The sequence below is a fragment of the Dipteris shenzhenensis genome, chromosome 14 (assembly GCF_047967505.1).
Source record: "Dipteris shenzhenensis isolate YYH24624 ecotype China chromosome 14, Dip_SZ_1.0, whole genome shotgun sequence".
Taxonomy (NCBI): domain Eukaryota; kingdom Viridiplantae; phylum Streptophyta; class Polypodiopsida; order Gleicheniales; family Dipteridaceae; genus Dipteris; species Dipteris shenzhenensis.
In genome coordinates, this window is record NC_141609.1 from 33,059,022 (window position 1) to 33,079,133 (window position 20,112).

The following is a 20,112-nucleotide window of genomic DNA, read 5'->3' on the forward strand; positions in this document are numbered from 1 at the left end:
CCAGAACGTGCCAAATACACTTTGCTGCTAAATTGACGGAATTTAAAGTAATTATTTTGGTTTAATGAAAACAGAGGTGCCTCTAATGAAAGAAAGTGATATCACGCACACAGCTCAGTAGCTGAACAGACTTCTATAATTCCTCTACAATAAGCATTAGACAAATATCTGATTGATAGCCACCAGTTCCAGATTCGACTGTACTCTGAAAGCTTCATGAAACAAACGTGACCGAGGACTTCATTTCTTAAGTAAGCCTGCTCTGCCCCCATCCCCCCCTCCCTCCCATCTCAACTTGCCGTCCCATTCTTCAGCCCAGGCAAAGAGTGTGACAAGAAGATAATGGTCAGCACAGACTGTTGAAGGCGAAGTGCAAAAGAGATGCAACTAGAGCAATGGGACCATTGTTGAATGAGGGAGTTCAAGGAGTGAGGCATCCTTTTAGTTTCCTTGAACATGTTGAGGTCCACTAGGACATACCAAATGTCTTCAGAGGCGACATGGCTATATCTTTATCGCATGTTCCAAAAGGAAAATATCGAATAGTGAGTAGTCTCCTCCTACATTCTATAGGCTCTCTAGGGAACTTCCTAATATGAGACTCAGTATCTTCAGATGAGTGAGAGCTCTTATATTGAACCTTGAGAACAAAGGCTTCCTTCCTATCGTGCCAAGGCTGAAGCTGAGGTGGCCAAGTTGCAGGAAGCCCTGGCAAGATCCTCTTGGGTGTTCCTACGACAAGTCACGGGAGCCTCAGCGCTTCACTGGAGCAGCCAAGACACTCAAAAACTTTTGCTATGATGTAGAGCAATTCTTTAGAGTGGCCAAGCTCACTAAAGATGAGGACCAGATTACCCACTTTTCTCACAAAAGACACCAAACCGTGGTGGAGACACTACAAAGATGATGTGATGCATAACTGGAACTCCTGCACCGTCTCTTCATGGGCTGAGATAAATGTTAGAGAAATGGAGTTGCTTGCTGAAGCCAAATCCAACTCGGCGGAATAAATGTCTCAAGATCTCATGATGTAAACCTCAACTGCCAACTCACTCCATGTGCATGTCTATATACAAAGAGAGCACTTCAGATAAAAGACAACGTACAGATGTACAGCCAAATAATCTCATATCGTGTATTAGATCCAAGGACAATATCTTGTCAAATCTGTATCATCACCTTCAGCAAACATACACTGAGGTAGGGCATAAAACTCGGACACTGGTTGCTGTTCCTATTGCTGTGGGCCTCTTCTAGACACCATGTGCCTCCAACAAAATCAGTGGCTGCTATCGTTCTCTAGTAACAGCCAGTCTGGAACATTCCAGAGGTTCCGGGGGGTTCCAAGGTCCCCACTTCTTTGGAACGGCGTTCCACGCGTTCCGGATGTGGGAACAGCGTTCCCTGGTAACTATGCCCTAGGGGCCTCCATTCTCATCAATTGGAGCCGCCCTCTAAGGAGCAGAAAGGAGCAACAGGTAGCCATCCTTGGGCCTACATTCAGAAGGTGAAGGCGACCTACAATAAGCAGCAGACTTAGCTCAAGAGTGACAGCCCACCTAGGCTGGCTTTCCATACAGCAAGGTGGAAGGGATCTTTGGACAGAGAGTCTACATAGTCCAAAGCTCCTGCAGAAATAACAGATTGGAGTGCCAACATAGGGGCCTTTATGTAGGGCACTAGGCCCTCTGATCTGGCTGACCAGGTTACCTGACTCAAAACTAAATAGGTCGACTGAACGAGCCTCCTGCCAACCTAGGCTGCCCTTTCTTTTGTCCTGATGTGCTCCTGCTGTACTCGACTTCATACTGCAGCCTGCTACTGCTGCTGGCCCAGTCTGCCATGTGGCATACTGCTATTGGCCTGCCCCTCTTGCAGGACTGCCCTAAACCTAACCCATGCAGGATGGTCTGTTGCTGGCCACATGGTGGTCTTTCTCACTCCTGGTGCTACAGATATCAAGATCCAGTGCACTCCTCATTTGGGGGATAACAGGTGAGGCATTGATAGGCATTGACATTTTAACGATGAAAATTGCCCTTACAGCAACAGTTTCTCCCCCTTAGCGCTGAATGGAAGGCCATGTAGGCATGGGATTGCTTGAAGCATACCGGCATCATCCAAGAGTACATAAAGGCACATACATCCCTCGTGCTTGAGGTGAGAACATAAATGATGAAGACAGATTCTTCTCCTCCATGAACAGGCTGAAGCCTTGGGCTTATTATGAGCTAGTCAGACAGAATGTGCATACGCTTTAACAAGCATTGGAAGCCACAGACCAGTTGACTGATTGGCTGGAAATTGGCAAATGAGGTTCTGGGAGAAGCATCCAGCAGTGTGCAGCCTGAGTACGCAGCCCCTGTGATCGTACTCATGGACAAAAGAGGCGATGACCTCCTTTTTATGGCAAGTGCAAGCGGATGAGGCCTTGCAGTAATGCAGCTAGTAATGCTCCTGCACGGACAGCCCCTCCCTCCGACAGGAGGTAAGGGCAAAGGAAATTCGTAATCCAGAACATTAAGAGTAGCAGTGGACCCAACCAAACGGATGCGGGCCCTAGCGGGGTTCCAAAGATCGGTTGCTTTATCTGTTCGGGTTCTAATTATACCATGAACTGTCCTATGAAACAGTCCTTGCAGCACACAACAGGGAACAATGCTGTACTGGAGGAGATCCCTGCTCAGACCATGACACCCTTACAGCTGTTAGGTGCTGTAACAGACTCACAGCAGGCAGCTGGCTTGTTGTATTTTCTGCCTCTTTCAATCGAAGGCCAGCAATGCAGAGCCACGCACGACTTTTTGACCCCAGGAAAGGCCAAAGATTTGGAGTTACATGTGGAGGCAGGCCCTGGAAGCAATTTGAAGATAGTTAATGCTCCAGGTGTGACACTACCATGTGTGGCACGCAGTGTGGTAATCACCATAGGTAAGTCCAAGTGTTTGGCTGAAACAGTGTCATCCCCATGAATGACTTCAGCATAATACTTGAGCAGACATGGTCATGTGCGAATAACGCACTGGTGCATTGTAGGGTAGAGCAGCTGTTTTTTGGCCATGAGGAGAAATGGTACATGGTGAGTGCATCCAAGCATCCCCCTACAACTTCTATGCCTCAGCTGTTGTCAATAGTACAGCTCAAGAGAGCAGCCCGCAAGGCGTAAGGAGTGTGCCTAGTGATGGTCCAAGACAGGTATGATGAACTGAGAGGCAGTCCACAAGGCCAGCCAAGGTGGACAGCTTGCTAAGGGAGTTTACGGACGTGATGCCTCATTGCCTTAAGTCATTCCCACATGAGTTGCCTCCAAAATGTGGCATTGATCATCTGATTGAGGTGTACCTGGGGATGGACCCACAGGTGAAGGCACCCTACAGGCTGACATGGGAAGAAAATGCAGGGCTGAAAAGGGAACTTGTGGACTTATTTGATGCAGAGCTTATTCAGCCCTCCAAGTCCCCATACAGTGACCCAGTCTTGTTTCTGAAGAAAAAAGATGGCAGCCTGAGGCTATGCATCAATCTCAGGCACTCGATAAGTTTACCGTGAAAAATCGGTACCCCTAGCTGAACATGAGGGGTCTGTTCTATCAGCTTGTGCATGCAAGGCGGTTCACATCAACCTCTGCTCTGTCTACGATTAGATCTTGATAGCAGATGAGGATGTGGAGAAGACGACCATGTACAGTACTTGGCATGGGTCCTAGACTGGTCGGCTTTGACCTTCAGACTCATGAATGCACTTGCAACTTTCTCAAATCTCATGAATAACATATTCCAGGCATTCCTTGATGATTTCATGTCAAGTACCTCAATGACACATCGGTGTATTCCAATACTCTCAAGGACAACATGAAGCATCTCTAGAAGGTACTCGAGATATTCCATGAGAATAAGCTATATCTGAAAGAGTCAAAGTGCACCTTCGCAACATGGATGGTATATTTTCTTGGGTTCAAGGTGAGTGAGGGGAAGTTATGGATGGATGAGGCATGGTCAAGGTGATAGTGGACTGGCCAACTCCATGATCAGTCCATGAAATGAAGAGCAACACAGGACCTTTATCGACATGCACTTAGAAAAAACAGCCCCACTCACGAACCTTTCCTGCAGCACACAGCCCTGGCAATGGACACCTGTGACAAGGATTTTAATAAGCTAGGTTGGAATCAGTCCTCTCTACGAGACTTTGACTGTCACTTCAGGTGCATACAGATGCTCCAACTGTGGCAATTGGCGGTGTCTTGGTGCAGTCCGGTCATCCAGTGGCATATGACAGCTGGAAGCTCCTTAATGGATTGGGGGACCCGATACCCTGACCCACGAGAAAGAGATGACAGTTTTGGTGCATTGTGTGCGCACCTGGAAGCACTAACTCATGGGTGGCCACTTTGAAATTTTTACAGACCTCTTACTTCATGACTCAGCCTAGGATTTCCTGGTCTTTGCAATGTGTTCCCTCATTTAACATCAGTCTAGTAGAGGGCCCAACACGACTTGATGGAATGCTCTGATCCATTACACCTCATCCTGCTGCATCCTGCGGAGATGCCATGATCTGCATTCATGAGAGTAAAATAGCGGCGGCGGCCACACGTCAAGCAAACAAGCATGGCTAAATGCAGTAAGAATTGCCAAAACTTTGCTTTTACAGAACAATCTGCAAGCGTATGTTCTTCACAAACTTACCATTGAGTACAGGACATCCCATGTCTTTTGTCTGCAATTTCTTGCATGTAAAGGTGATTCCCTTGAATGCAAATGATGCAGAGTTAGATCACTGTACTCATCAACTTTGCTGCAGCATCTTCCCTGCCAACTGCAGCATAAATACTTGATAGAATAACATATGGAGCAGGATTCTCCGGCTCCAATTCCAACATGTACGTAAGAGCGCTCTCTCCTCGCAGAACGTCAGTCTGACATTTGCAGCCACCCAGCAGTGCCATGAATGAAACTACTGTGGGCTGAAACGGCATGATGTTGATCAATTCCTCCGCCATATCCAACTTCCCTGTCCTACCAATTAGGTCAACCATACAATCATAATGATCCACGCATGGTGAGAGGCCATAATGTAGGTTCATAGAAGCAAAATAATGACCGCCCTCATTAAGCAGACCAGCATGACTACATCCAGTAAGAATACTGACAAATGTGGCCTTGTCAGGCAGCACTCCTCCTCCTAGCATATCATCAAAAAGTTGCAGAGCTTTCTTACCATGCCCATGCTGGGCATAAACTGTAAGCATGGCATTCCAGGAGAAAAGGTTCCGCTCAGGCATTTTTTCAAAGGTTCGCCATGCATCCATTAGGATGCCACACTTGCCATACATGTTGAGAAGTGCGTTCCCAACTTCAACATCGGCCTCAAATCCATGGTCCAAGATGAATCCATGCATCCATCTACCCTCAACCAGGGCTGCATAGCTGGCATATGCAGCAAGCACACTGACAAAAGTGAACTTATTTGGCATTATGCCTCCATGCTGCATTTGACTTAACAGCTGCAAGGCCTCACTGTCCTGACCATTCTCAGAAAAGATTGCAATCATTGCATTCCATGAAATTGAATCCCTCTCAGGCATGTCATCAAAAATCTTCTGAGCAATCTGTAAGCTGCCACAGTTCCCATACATGCTAATAAGAGCAGTCCCAACAACTACCTCTGACTCAATGCCACTTTCAACAATATGGCTGTGTATCTGCATCCCTTCAAACATTGCAGCCTCACTGGCACATGCAGCAAGTACACTGACAAGTGTAACTTTATCTGGCATCACTCCTTCTCCCTTCATCTGGTTGAAAAGCTCAAGGGCCTCCTTGCCTTGTCCATGTTGTGTAAACAGTGCAATCATTGCAGTCCATACTACCAAATCCCGCTTTGGCATTTTGTTGAATAGTTTTCGTGCATCCACCAGACTGCCCTGTTTGCCATACATATTGACTAGTGCATTCATTACCGCATTTTCTAGTTCAAATCCACTAGCAGTAATGCGTGTATGCATCCTCTCACCTTCATATATGGTGCCACATGCATCCAGAATGCTGACAAAGGTGACTTTGTCTGGCACAATTCCTTCCTTCTGCATTCGCTGAAAGAGGTCCAACGCCTGCTTGCTGCACCCATGTTGGCTGTAAACTGCCATCATGGCATTCCATGAGACAAGATTCCGTTCAGGCATTTTGTCAAAAATCGTCCATGCATCCTCCACACTGCCACACTTGCCATACATGTTGACCAGGGCAGTGCCCACAAAAACGTCCCACTCAAATCCATTGTCACAGACATTGCTATGCAAAAGCTTGCCTTCAGTTAGGGCTGACTGGCTGGCAAACGCAGAAAGAGTGCTTACAAAAGTTATCTTATCTGGAATTATTCCATCCTGCTGCATTTCATAAAAAAGTCGTAGAGCTTCCTTGCCCAAACCATCCTCAGCATACAAACCAATCATAGCAGTCCACGACACCACGTTTCGCTCCGGCAGTTTGTAGAACACCCTCTCTGCGTCTATCAGGCTGCCACACTTACCATACATGTGGACAAGAGCAGTTCCTACAATGACATCCACCTCAAATCCACTGTCCACAATGCCGGCATGCATCCGTTTACCTTCAACGAGGGAGTTTTGGCTGGCACATGCAGAGAGAATCATGACCGATGTGACCTTATCAGGCAGTATCCCCTCGTGCTGCATTCGTTCCAAGAGTTGAAGGGCCTCGTCACCGCGCCCTTGCTGGGCACATGCCGTGATTATGAAATTCCACGTAAACACATTCCGCCGACGCATGTTACTAAACAAGACCATCGCATCGTCCAACAGTCCACATCTGCCATACATCTGAATGAGAAGGCTCCTTATAAATATGTCTTGCTCAAGTCCTCTGTAAATAATATGCTGATGGAGACGCTGACCATCCAGCAAAGCATTTGTATTCCCGTATAGCCGCAAGAGGGAAGCAAAATCGACGGAAGGTTCATGTGAATACTTAGAATATGTGTCTTCCATAGCAGATGCCGGTCTCTTCTGTGGCACCCTGTGCAATAGCGTTTGTTTCTGCTTCTCCTCCCAAGGCCCTCCATCAAGTAACTTCCTCGTTTCGCACTTTTGGCATTCGTTTAGCAGTGGAATTGCCGCCAAAGACAAAGAATGCGAAGGTAGATACGCGGTCACCTTGCCTGTATGCTCAGGTTTGAATGAATTTACCCGGCATGTGCTCCTCAGCAGCATGGCATTCCTAGTTTACTGCGAGTATTCCTAGTTTGACGCCATACTGGTAGAGGCGAGCTCCTTCAAGCATCCCGAGGTTTCTGGGAATGGAATTTGCACTTTGAGATGCCAATGGTGTTAGCTCTATCGATGCCACTGTCTACAGCATAAATTTGGCTCGAATCAGAAGCGATAGCGGACTGAAACTTTCCCCTGTCATGGACTATCTTAGTAGGATTGCCAGCAGCAGCAGATGAACAAGTCCCAATCCAAATCTTTTGGGGTGCGAATACGACTTCGTGATGAAATTTCTGGTTGTATGAATGAAATGCCATTCGATTGGATTCAAGGCCACAAGTTGATCGAATGAAATTACTCGTTGATCGAATGAAATGCCATTCGATTGGATTCAATCCAGCAAGTTCAACAGGACACAATCAACCAAAACAAGTACTTTCCACTTTTCCATTTGATTGGATTCACGCTGCAAGAAAGACGTAGATTGAGGACCTTTACACACTCCAGCCCCCGCCCCAAGCCTTTGTTACAGGTGCCACATTGAAATAAATTATTGAATCCACCAAACAAGTGAAATAAATGAATGGCTTTTTGGCCAGCCCACTAGGCCTCAGGGGCTTAGCACATGGGAAGAAATAGGATGGGAATGGGAAAAGGTGGTCCCAAGTGGTCCCATGCATATTTCTATCCTATTCCCATCCCACCATGTGCTGACAAAAAAAGAACTAGGGATGGGTTTAGGAGGAAGAGGACACATGGCATCATTTCATGTGTTTAAGAGGTGGGGACCTTGTGGGGACAAGGACACATGTCATCCTTCCATGTTTTTAAATCCTTAAAAAAGGGGAACCCATTTTGGTTGCTAGGGTCTAGAGGCCATGGTCCAAGATGGGAGAAAAAGTGGCTACTCCCATTCTAAATCCATCTTATCCTGGGAGAAAAAGTGGCTACTCCCATTCTAAATCCATCCTAGACCACTTGGTGTACGATGGGAGTAATGATGACAAAAATATTCCCATCCTAAACCCATGCTAGCCCCATCCATGTGTTAAGGCCCTTAGTGGAGGCGAGGGCGCTACAAAGACAAAATGGCCCTATTCGATTTTTAAAAAATTTAGATTAATTTTACGATCCACTTGCTATTTTTTCATCTAGAAATCCTCCACATTTTCAGCCCCCCTTTCTCTCTCTCTCTCTCTCTCTCTCTCTCTCTCTCTCTTCCTTTCTCTCTTTTTCTTCCTCCTCTCGAGCAGGCCTATTGAATGATACATATCATTCATCTTGTTTCATTCATAAGGCCTTCCCAAAATGTAAAACAAAGGAGGTAGTGAATGGAGAGAGCTTAGGAATGATTTAAAAAACGAGGGAGCCCTACGTCTCGAATGCTCACTGCCAAGCTTGTCTCTCAAAGCCATTACTGCACTTAACTCCCACTTGATGCCAATCAAAGCATCACCCCTCTCTCTCTCTCTCTCTCTCTCTCTCTCTCTCTCTCTCTCTCTCTTCCTTTCTCTCTCTTTCTTCCTCCTCTCGAGCAGGCCTATTGAATGATACATATCATTCATCTTGTTTCATTCATAAGGCCTTCCCAAAATGTAAAACAAAGGAGGTAGTGAATGGAGAGAGCTTAGGAATGATTTAAAAAACGAGGGAGCCCTACATCTCGAATGCTCACTGCCAAGCTTGTCTCTCAAAGCCATTAGTGCACTTAACTCCCACTTGATGCCAATCAAAGCATCACACCTATTTCAAAAGCAAATTAATCCTAAAAATTTTGAATTTCTGCTTTACAAAATGAAAACAATTGCCAAGGCTACCCAAAGGGTAGGCCAAAAAGGAGGGTGGACAAAGTTGGGCAACCAAGGTCCTCTACCCAAGAGCATGGGTGGGGGTTTTACATAGTTGAAGGCATTTATTGCATCAAGGTTGGTGGGGCTTGAATGTATAATACCTTGCCATATAGTTTGTGTAAGGGCTTGGGTTGTGTGTAATGATCCCCACCCACCACTGCAATTAGTGTTTGAATGGCCTTATACCTATATTCATGTGTATGAACTTCGCGAGGAGATCAAACTCATGCTCGGGTTCGAGGAACTCTTCTCTAAACATTTTTTTGAAATTAGCACAACTCCCTCCATCAATCTAGCGATTTCCCCTTAAACATCCCCTATGCCATCTGGATAGGCCTCTGGGTCAATACATGCCAAACGCACCCAACAATAAGGCTTCTGCCACACGAAGTGTCAAGCTCAAGCCCCACCAGCTGCACTAACGATAAATTTTTGTTCGTTAAGAAAGTGCCTGCCCATATGCTTAGGTAGGGGGTCTTGCCTGTCCATATTTGTCCAAGTGGCAGCTTGCCCTGAAGAAGACGCTTGGTGGGCATGAAAATTGCCAGTTTGAGGCCAGTTTCATACTCGTTCGAGCGGTTGATTGGGAGAGTTTACACACAAGTCCCAATGGGGATTTGATTTTCGTTTTTACACAAGGTAAGTGGCTAACATTTTCTTTGTGACTGCGCTATGGATTAGCTATCACCACCGAATGAGAATTCATCGTCCGGATGAGGTAAGGTTTCTCTCTAGCGAATTATCTATAGACATGGATTTCACGCGTCCAGTTGGACACATTCGTCTGGACGGGTATGAAAGGCGCCTAAGAAGAAGAAGAAAAAGAAGAATTCTTTTAATGTGAGGCCAGAACGCAGGGCCCTCAAGGGGTTATCATACGTCGATCCTGGGGATTGAACTCAAGACACCAACAACAAGAGTCACTCCCATAACCAATAAGGCTCCTCACCAAGGGTAATTGTAAACTCGAAAATTGGAAAGTACTTGTTTTGGTATTTGGAACTTTATGGCTTTGGCGGGCACCAGCCTTCAACTTTCAATGGTAATGGGAATTAGAGTACTCCATGTCACTGCCTTGCTCGAATGAATTGGGAAAACATGCATTGACACTTCACAGATTGTGTGCACTCACATTTGTGCATGCCACACATCCACATTGTCGCGCCATGACATCCATGCCATAGCCTGTATCAAGTTCATCATTGCGGTTGTGCCATGTATCACATAGCCAATCACCACACTCTAATCTGTCCTTGACGACACATTGGTCAACATCTTGCAATCGCCATCTTTAAAATTCCATATATAGAGTACTTAGGCAATCACTCACTACAATCATCTGCAGATCGGATACTGCAACCGGGCTACGATCGTAGAAGTGCTTTCTTCACCGCCCCAATGCCCATATTTTTTAAAACTAGAATTGCCTCTCAATGTTGTTCCTTGCACCATCAAACTTAGGACTCGATGAGTAAGTTGAAGACTAGCTACTTATACACCTCCAATCGGCACACCATCAACTAATCATCAAAACACAAATTTGGCTTCAATAGCATGCAATGAAAAATGCAAAAGCATATTCCAACAAGCAATAAAACAAAGTTTGAGGTGCATATTGTCACAAGGACATCCACCATGTTAGCAAGAAATTCAAATAATCAAACCAACAACTTGTAAGCATCAGATGATTACGCCATCAATAAATTGAAGCAAGCAAAATGGTAAAAGCAAAAGCAAAACAATTTAAATGGCGAAGTGACATAAACAAATGTAAGCAACCAAAATGGTGAAAGCAGAAGCAAATAAATTAAAAAAGGCAAAGTGACATAAATAATTGGTACAATCAACATGTTAGCACAAAGATCATCAATTCAGATAACATGAGTGTCAAACAAAGCATTAAAAATGTCAACAACAACTTGCAAGAATCCAAAAATAAGAAAGACATCAAACATTAAAATTGCAAAGCTATGCATTGACCAAATACAAAACCATGATCAAACATGAACAAGAAGAGCATAGAGGTGTTCACAAGTAGCAAAGACAAAGAGTCAACATGGCAAAGACAATAAACAATCAAAGCACAAGTACTAGCATCAATCAAACACTACGTAGAGCCAAAGGAGAATTTCAGCAAGAAAAGAACAAGGAATAACAAAAAACATCCACACCAGTACCAACCGAAGGTGTGCTATAGAGTACAACTAAAGAAGACATGTCAACACACATGCATCAAAAGCCAGTGACACCTATAAGGAAGTATATGTTTCAAGATAGCTACTTTAACATGAGAATACAATTAAGAGAAGATATCAATGTTAACAAAAAGGAAAGACACAATCAGAATAAAGTGACAACATTCTACTAATGGTGGCAAGAAATCCTCGAAGGATCATTTGAAAACTAATGGCAAGAAACCCACAAAGGATCATTTGAAAAACTATGTTAGACTAATCAAGGGCACTTAATATTTGTGAAGACCCTCCAGAGTATCTTTTGGAAGGCTCTGGAGGCTGCGTTGCTAGGAGGTGGGAGAGTGGGACACCCCGTACTCAGTGCTTTCTAGGTGAGTAGATTGGCAACCTATGGACTAGATTGTTGTGGATTGGCGATGATTGTTGTGGACAGAAAGAGACTGTGTGCATATGCAAGATGTGGCGTCCTGCCCTCGACCCACATCTGCTTTGATTCATGGTGGCTATTTAGAGTAGGTGTTGCAAAAAAAAGATGGAATTGGTTTTTGGGCGACCTGTCCTATGTGGCTGGTCTCATTTACTTTTTGGCAACCTTGCCTTATGTGGGTGGTCCCATTGATTTACTGATCTAGCCCTATGTGGGTGGTCAAATTTTTGCCTTATGTAGGTGACAGCTATGTGGGTGGTCAAACCATGAACTTGGTGCTTGGCCCATTGGGGGGGTGTTCGATTATGTGCTAAACACCTTTGTGAGACAATCAAATTTGGAGGGGGGAGGGTAATACGCCTTGTGCGCTTACGACACGTGGATTATGGGGGGCTTACTCCTATATACAAATATGGAAGGTTAGTCCCATATACAAATATGTAATTGAGAGGCCCTTGGATATTAAGACTTGTGAAGATGCTCCTGGCATCTTTTGCTAGGCTCTAGAGGTTGCGTAGCTAGGAGGTGCGAGAGTTGGACCCCCATAATCAATGCAACAAACATTGTGTGTTTCAAATTATGAGTATCGAGGTAGCTATGATGTGCACGTTAGAATGGAGCCAATGTGTAGCTACCCTAAAAAGCATACATAGCTCCCTAAAAAGCATACATAGCTCACAAAAAAACCATACAGAGCTTGCAAGCATTTGTATGATGTGTTCCTACGTGTTTTTGGGTTGCATAAGACTCAAAGATATGCTTAGACCAACCAACACTTTTGGGGTGCACAAGTTGCTCTATGGAAGTAGCAAATTCTTGGCATCATAGTTGTATAATATATTATGAATAAACTTACGGTGTGGTAGAATGGGGGTATCAAAGACAAGTTGTAAAACTTTATATATTTTGGTTGAAAAAGCTCACCCAAATAGACTAGTTGATATTTTGTTATACTTAATCAAGCCGTATCACATTTTCTTAGAGAAACTTGGAAGTCATTAGAAAAATGTGAAAATACTTGAGAGATTTCTTGGCATCAAAATTTTCTTAATATGATCTGTTTGTTGTTAACTTATGGTTGAAAAAGCTCACAAAATTTTGTTGGATTTATATGTTTGGGTTTAAAAGTTGTTGATTAGTATTTTGTTAGTTTGTAATCCACAACTCCAACCAGATTTTCTCAACGCAAAACCTAGATGAATAAGAAAATCCTAGAAGTACTCAAGTAATTTTTTGGCATTATAGTGTTTGCTTGGAAAAACTCACACAAATTTGGAGCCTTTAAAAAAAGCTCAACAAAAGGTTTTCCCCATAGCTGGATAATCATTCTCAAATCACTCCTTATTAGTCTTTAGGATGTTAGCAAGGTTACCTCTTATCCAGGTCCACCAACTTAGAACTCATGCTCTGCTAAAACCCAATCTAGATAACGTGTAAGGAGGTTATTCTCAAATCACTCCTTATTCATCTTTAGGATGTTGGCAAGGTTATCTCTTATCCACGTCCACCAACTTAGAACTCATGCTCTACTAAAACCCAATCTAGTTTAGTTGTCATCCAAATAATTTGGCTTCTTTGATAAGGATGAATATGCCTTCATCATTCGACTTTTGGTGAGAAAGCCAAATACCTCATTGTACTTTAACTTGGATGAGAAGGCAAAAAATGACTTCATCATTCAGCTATGGTAAGAAGACTGAATGTAATCTATCACCTACCCCATTTTCCTCCTCATATGTGGGCTCACATGTGAGGCAATGATCTCTAACATAGACAACTACTTACATCAACTAGAAATGAATATATAACTTTTAAGAGGATGGTTGATTGCAAATCATGCCTTATGGTAAACTATCATGATAGAGGCTACCTTGTCTTGAGAAATCACATGGCATAAGTAATGAAATTAGTAATAAGTTGTAAAATATTACCATCTATCAACAATGGTAGCAGTAAACACATTGCTTAAAATTGAGCTTCACAATTGAATGGCAACGTTAAAGTTACAGTTGGATGCAAATAGTAAACACATTTTAAAAGATATGTTTGACAATTTAATGGAAGCTCTAAATTAAATAATTCAAATATGTCAATTTTCATGTAATGATTAAAAATCTCTTCAAATTTGAAGGCTGGATGCCAAGTATTGCTTGACTAATTTATGATAAAAGAACATCTATAGCTTAAAGATAGAAATCAATGCATAAGTTTTTTTTTTTTAAATTTGCAAGCATCATCTCATCTCCTACACCAATAATTGAAACACGAATTGTGCTATGAAATAAGCCCACATCATTCACATCATCCTCAAATGCAAAGCTAGCTTGAACACGAGAACATTTCATAGCCATTGTAAAATTTACACCGTGTCCTGTGAACCCTCAAAATATCTATATTTTGCATATGTGACACATCATATTTGCAAAGCCAAAATAAATGCCATTTTGATAAGCTCGCCTCTATAGTTCAATCATAGAGCTAGGAGACTAACCAAATATTCCCTTCTTGTATCATTTATTAAGACTCCATACCAAACCATGAACTTCATGAAACTAAAGCATGTATCCATGCTTTGTGGTTTTGTATGTTGTATTGCCTAGGTTTCATCATCAACCATGATCTCTTTGCAATACTGCACCCCGATAAGATTCCCATTTTGTCTAGTCTTCTCTTTGCTCTCACCGTATGGGTTTATTACAGACATACACACACACTGAAGGCAGAGGCTATCCCTTTCATTTATGATGTGGGGGTCTTATACACTTTTTCCACACCTCAAAATCCTCTCATTGTTATTAACCTTAGTGGTTGTCTTTGATGTCAATCTATATTCATCAAATATAGTATCCACCCATCCACCAACATTTTGCCTTGGTGGTGTAGGCAAATATCTAAATCTCATGAATCACTCTTGGAGCCTTTTTAAGGTGGTACCTAAGCAAACATTATTTCCTAAAAGATATTCATTGTACTTTGCATTTTTTGAAGTACAATTTTAATGCAAAGGCATCACATAAAGAAATTTTTCTATGCCTCCTCCTTTAGCCTTCGTGCTTGATGTGGTAGCCTTTGACAGATTTACATTTGGAACAAAGCCATGGTCTCTTGCTATAAAAATCCATTGACCCCAATGGTCTATCCTTGTATCGCAACAAGCAAGCCAAGTTTCTAAGGTTGGCTCCTCACCATCCTTTGTGATGGGCTGAATTAGAATACAATGTTGAACAAGTAGGAGTAACTGTCAAATCTCATGGTGGTGAACTAGATGGGACTAGTTTTATTGACCCCGCCCATGGTGAAGAAATATGCTAGACGTGTCTAATAAGGTAAGATCTCTAAATTTGATTGTACCACTTTGAAAGTGGACGGTGTAGCACTTCTTTGGGGCATTTTTTCTCGCTTTTTGTAGCAGGGCGCATAGCGTCTCCTTATAGGGAAAATGCTAGTTTTCCCCACAAAGCTCTTATGCAGGTCCTATGTTCACTTAAGTGGATGTAGGCCCCCAGTTGTGGCATAATATGCTCTTCTTGATGTGAAGGCATAACACATGCACATGCATGTGCTTTTATCCAGCAAAAAATGCAAGATCTTTCTTGCACCAATCATAATTTTCCATGAAGCCATAAAATTGTGCCCTTAGAAACCTTGACATTATCATCTTCCAAAATTGCAATCAGGCCTTTGTGTCTTCAAATTTGAAATCACAAATTCCAATTTTCAAGACCTCTTGAATGAAAAGATCATTAACGAAAGGGCTCCTCCTTCTCGGGGTCATATGAATACCAATGACACTAATCAACACCTACCTCTTAGATTTTAAATCTTGATGTGTAGTGGGACACTAGTGCCCTACAAGATCTATTTGACATGGGGTTTGCATTTTTCAGAGAAGAACCAAACTTTGGAAGAGATCTCTTTAGGACCGTCATTCAACCTTGTGCGCCAATGACACTAGAACATCTAGACACGTCAATAAGAACCAATGCTAGTAGAAGATGAGTGCATTCATGAGCATGGAAGAAAAGGATAACTTGCCCAGTCCTCTTCTTCAACCAAGAATCTTTGAGTAAGGAGACATTGCAAACAAAAGCAGGCTAGTGGTTGGGTTTTGTATATCAATTGGATTTCTCGTAAGATAGAGGAGATGGTCTGACAAAATACAATAGGTAAGTGCGTAGAATTCACATATATGTACACACACACACACACAATATACATATATATGTATATGTATACACATTTTAATATAAATATATGTAGATGGGGCTCTATTTGCACTAAGCACTAGATTGAAGGCATGAGAAGCTTACTTAGATGTGGGTGATGTTGCATAGCAAGGATGACACTATGCAAAATGATTTAGTAAATGTATAGGTGGGACATATAAATGTCATTGTTTGTTGCATATTTGTCCTTTACATTTATGGGATTTGTCCTTTACATTTGTCCTTTACATTTATAAACATATGGGTTTTTTTTTAGTTTGATTAAAAATGCCCTTTTATATATGTAAACTTGTAAATGTATCTTAAATATTGAATTTAGAACCCCCTTCATTTGAACTCATGTGGTAGCTTACATATATTTTAGGTGAAACCCCTCTAGATAGGCGATTGCATCAATTAGTAGACTTGGATGAGGTCTGAATTGGAGCTACTTCGTGTTTACAAGTAGTTCACTAATGCCAAAAATCCTAGCATGACCAGCACATAGAATAGAATTATCTGAGGGAAGGAATGCACATGTTATATGATGATACCGAGCCAAGACCATTAAATACAAATGTGAAAATTGGCTAGATTGGGCGGGCCATACAGATTGAGCAAAGTGCATTAGAAAGGGGACAATAGAGCTCAAAGACTTATAAGGCCATGTAATCCCTATCACTATCAATGGAAGCAAGGTAAAACCCTATAAAATCTAGGTAAAGGTGGAAGAAGATACTTGGATACACCAATCTAAAGTCAAGGTAATTAAAGTTCACTTAGGGGAGGTAGCCAAGTGGCCAAAGGACAAGCGTAGTTACATGTAGTAGAGCCACATAAGGAAATAGCCATCAAATCAAAGTTAGCAAATACTCATGTCTTAATGGAAGTAAAGTTGCATTAATGGCTAATGCTTTCACCAAGAACACTTGGTGTACCATAGAATATTATTGCATGCATGAGTATGCATGAAAATCTATGATTACCACCTCCACGACCTCTTCCATACTACCACATCCTGCCTTCTACCTCCCCAAACTATTTGCTTCCTACTTCCTCACTTGCTATCAACTCTCTACCCTTATAACAATGTCTACACCGTCACACTCTTCTTCTCCTACCTCAAGCACTTGTTTGATACACACTCTCCTTCACCATCTTCAATGATGCAGTTTGCTTGTGAACGCATGAGCAAACTACAACTCCATCATCCCATTAGCCCTAGCAATACATCGCAATAGTTTTTGGAAGTGAAACAAATTGGACGCTTTTGTCACTCTCCCATGAAATAAGACATGGATTTTGGAAGTTGCAAATGAACTTATAGCATATTATTCACCTCAAGACCATACCTTGCTAGACAATGGGAGAGGATGCAGATCGATCATGCTTTCATCAAAATAGTTTTTGGGTTCAAGCCTAGTCAGGGATATACCATCAGTATGAATGTAGATTACTTCAAATTTTTGTTGGAGTATATTGGTTTAAAAAAGAGCATAGGAATAGTGCCAAGGACATACGTATCTTGCACCATTGTTGCTTGGGAGGACAAACAATCAATAGAGTGGTTTTTTGGATCTCAATTGTAGGCTATTGCTCTAATAAAGATAAAGCAAGTTCCAAGCTTCAAAGTCATCTTTATATGATCCAACATCCGTTTACAACAAGACAAGTCCCATGGCCAACAACTATTGACACCAAGGAAGGAGCCCACATTAAGTGCAGAAGCATTGCACCTAGGGGAATCTCGGAGCATCAGGAAAAATGGTGAGCTAGGAAGATGGAGAAAGCCAACGCCAAACTCTCTTCCAAGACAAAGACTAATCATTTGACCAAGGAAGAAGAGGAACAAGGTACATACACCAGCCTAGATGCACCCTAAGTCCAAATGTACACAATGGTGATTCTTCATAGATGAATAGACACAAGCCAGTCCAAGAGGGCAAACATAAAACCATAGAAGACAATTAAAAGGTTGCCAAGCATATTGAGGAAGGAGAGACGCCCAAGTAGCAATATCCAAAGCCGTAATAGTAGAGGGCGAGCACCAAGGAGCTTGTCAATCCAGTTCATTAGGATGTGGAGTCAAGTAAGGGTAAGGAGAAAGTAGATAAAGAATTTGCTTTCTTAGTGGCACCCTCACTAGTGGACCATTGCCCCTTTTCAAGGAGGAAGAAACTATTAGGACATGGCCCAACAAACTTTAGATGTGCCCTTAGCTTGTTACATAATAAAGTTTTATGAAAGCATGGATGAAGTCTCTTGAAGATGCAGTTCTCTCTACTGTTCACTGTAGATATGCAGACTTTTTGCTTCACACAATTGAATGAGTAAGACCAAATGTATGTAGAATTGCACAAGGAATGTCAAATGTTGCTTGATCAATATGAGCAACAAGGTTGCTAAGGTGAGCAACATAACTTAGATAGATTTGGGAAGAGTCTACAAACCGTAAGGTGATCTACACCAAACATAGAATGAGCCAAACAAGTTCACAACAAACAAAAATTGTGAAACTTCGACAAAGTGTAGCTACCTTGGATTCAAAAGTCAAGTGTAGGGAAGTATTAAAAGAGGAGAATAGGAAATTGCCACACGATAAACTCACCAAGTGGAAACATATATAGTTCATCCTCTTTAGCATGAAGGCTTGGGCGAGGATCAAGTCCAAAAGTTCAGCCAAGGTTCCTAGGCTATCGGATGACCAACCCCTTCTAGCCTAGTTGGCACCAACACCCAATCCCAAGGCCAAGAGTGAAACAAGCACATGTACTAGGTCCACATTGGTCACAAACAACAAAAGGACGCTAATGTGTAAGAAGAGCTCAACTACACCCTCACACAATTAGCTCATATATAAGGGTGGTTCCCAAGGAACAGAGTCTGTAAGCATTATTTTTGCCTAGGTTGAGACCCATATTTGTTTTGAATAGCCAAGTTTTGTGGAAGTTGACACATAGATGACACCATTAAGCAATCTGGATCTAGGGATAAGAGATGCTCTACTTAGGGATGTTGCTCTAGTAGTGCCATATTTGGGAGCTGAGCTAAAGGACAAGATCCTTGATATCTACATTTTTTAGACCAAGTATATCATGTTAAAAGAGCAATATGAAATAATGCAACAAGTTGTAGTGGCCTTTGCCAATCTAATTATTGCAAGCCCTTTGGGCATAGTACTTTAGGAAAGGCTCATCAAGAATTTCATGAGGTAATATGGGCTCAAGCACAAAGGCAATGGATAGAGTGCGCACTTGAACAACAACATATTGTGTCAAGAACATAGGAGATACCAAAGCCTAATGTCGAGACCCCACCAGGTTACTACACCAATATGCTAAGATATTTGGAGCACTTGTTGCGGAACACTACCATTGAGTCTATTGCTTCCTATAAAGTGCAATGTCAAGTGTGTAATTGCCCTCCACTTTTACTAGACCCATCGAGATTGATGAAAGAATGCCAATTGAAGATGCTTAGAGAGACCCACACAACTTGTCTCCAACCAGTCAATGGAATGTGGAAGGAGAAAGTTCAAGCTTTGGGGTAGTGGACACCATTGAGCTCCATCCTTGTCCATCCCCTAGGGTGATCCAAGGTATCCCCCATCTTTAGACAATGTTGCTAGAGGATGAACTTGCCTCATAATAGCATGTCGTTCCCATGGACATTCCTCCTTTGCCCATGTGTTGGAAAAGGCCAAAGCAAAAATCTACTTGGCCACGTTCATTTGAAGAATGGCTGCTAGGAGTATCGTTGATAGGAAATAGCTGTGCGGTCAAAGAATCTCAATCTACAAAAGCTATAGAAACTTCAAAATCAAAAGTAAGATTGGTTGGGATGACATAACGTTTTGATCTAGATTTCTCTATCTAATATTCCCCACCAGGACATGGAACCAAGTACATTTCGAGGCGAAATGTGAACAAGGCATGTGACCAAGCACACCAAGGACACACAGAGATTGGGTAGTTAAGTGCGAGTGGCATGATAGCATTTGAGATACCAAGGAATGAGTGTGATAAGCAGGACAATGGAACAACTAAAGGATAGAAGTCAGTTAAGCAAGCAAATAAGAGATAGCAATGAAGCAAGATCGATGAGTTAAGAGTCAAGACCAAGAGGATTTAGTGGCTATGTCCCAATGGACAACCTCAGGAAGTAGGCAAGAGGTAGAAGTGTGGTACAAATAAGGTTGCAACCGCTC

At 42.4% G+C, this 20,112-nt stretch overlaps 1 protein-coding gene across 2 annotated transcripts; it reads right to left on the reverse strand.

Annotated features, from left to right (window-relative positions):
- Positions 1-1,619: 1,619 nt before the first annotated feature.
- Positions 1,620-7,778, reverse strand: LOC147894500 (pentatricopeptide repeat-containing protein At4g13650-like). 2 transcript variants are annotated; one of them, XR_015542125.1, is made up of 2 exons: positions 4,689-7,778; positions 1,620-4,557 (listed from the first exon to the last, which is right to left on the reverse strand). XR_015542125.1 is itself a non-coding variant. In XM_087385073.1 (2 exons), the coding sequence occupies exon 2, from the start codon at positions 7,229-7,231 to the stop codon at positions 4,772-4,774; it is 2,460 nt and encodes an 819-aa protein (XP_087241199.1). In that variant the 5' UTR covers positions 7,232-7,291; positions 7,375-7,778; the 3' UTR covers positions 1,620-4,771. The 2 variants fall into 2 exon arrangements, 1 of the variants encoding a protein (XP_087241199.1); XM_087385073.1 differs by having other exon boundaries at positions 1,620-7,291; positions 7,375-7,778.
- Positions 7,779-20,112: the final 12,334 nt, after the last annotated feature.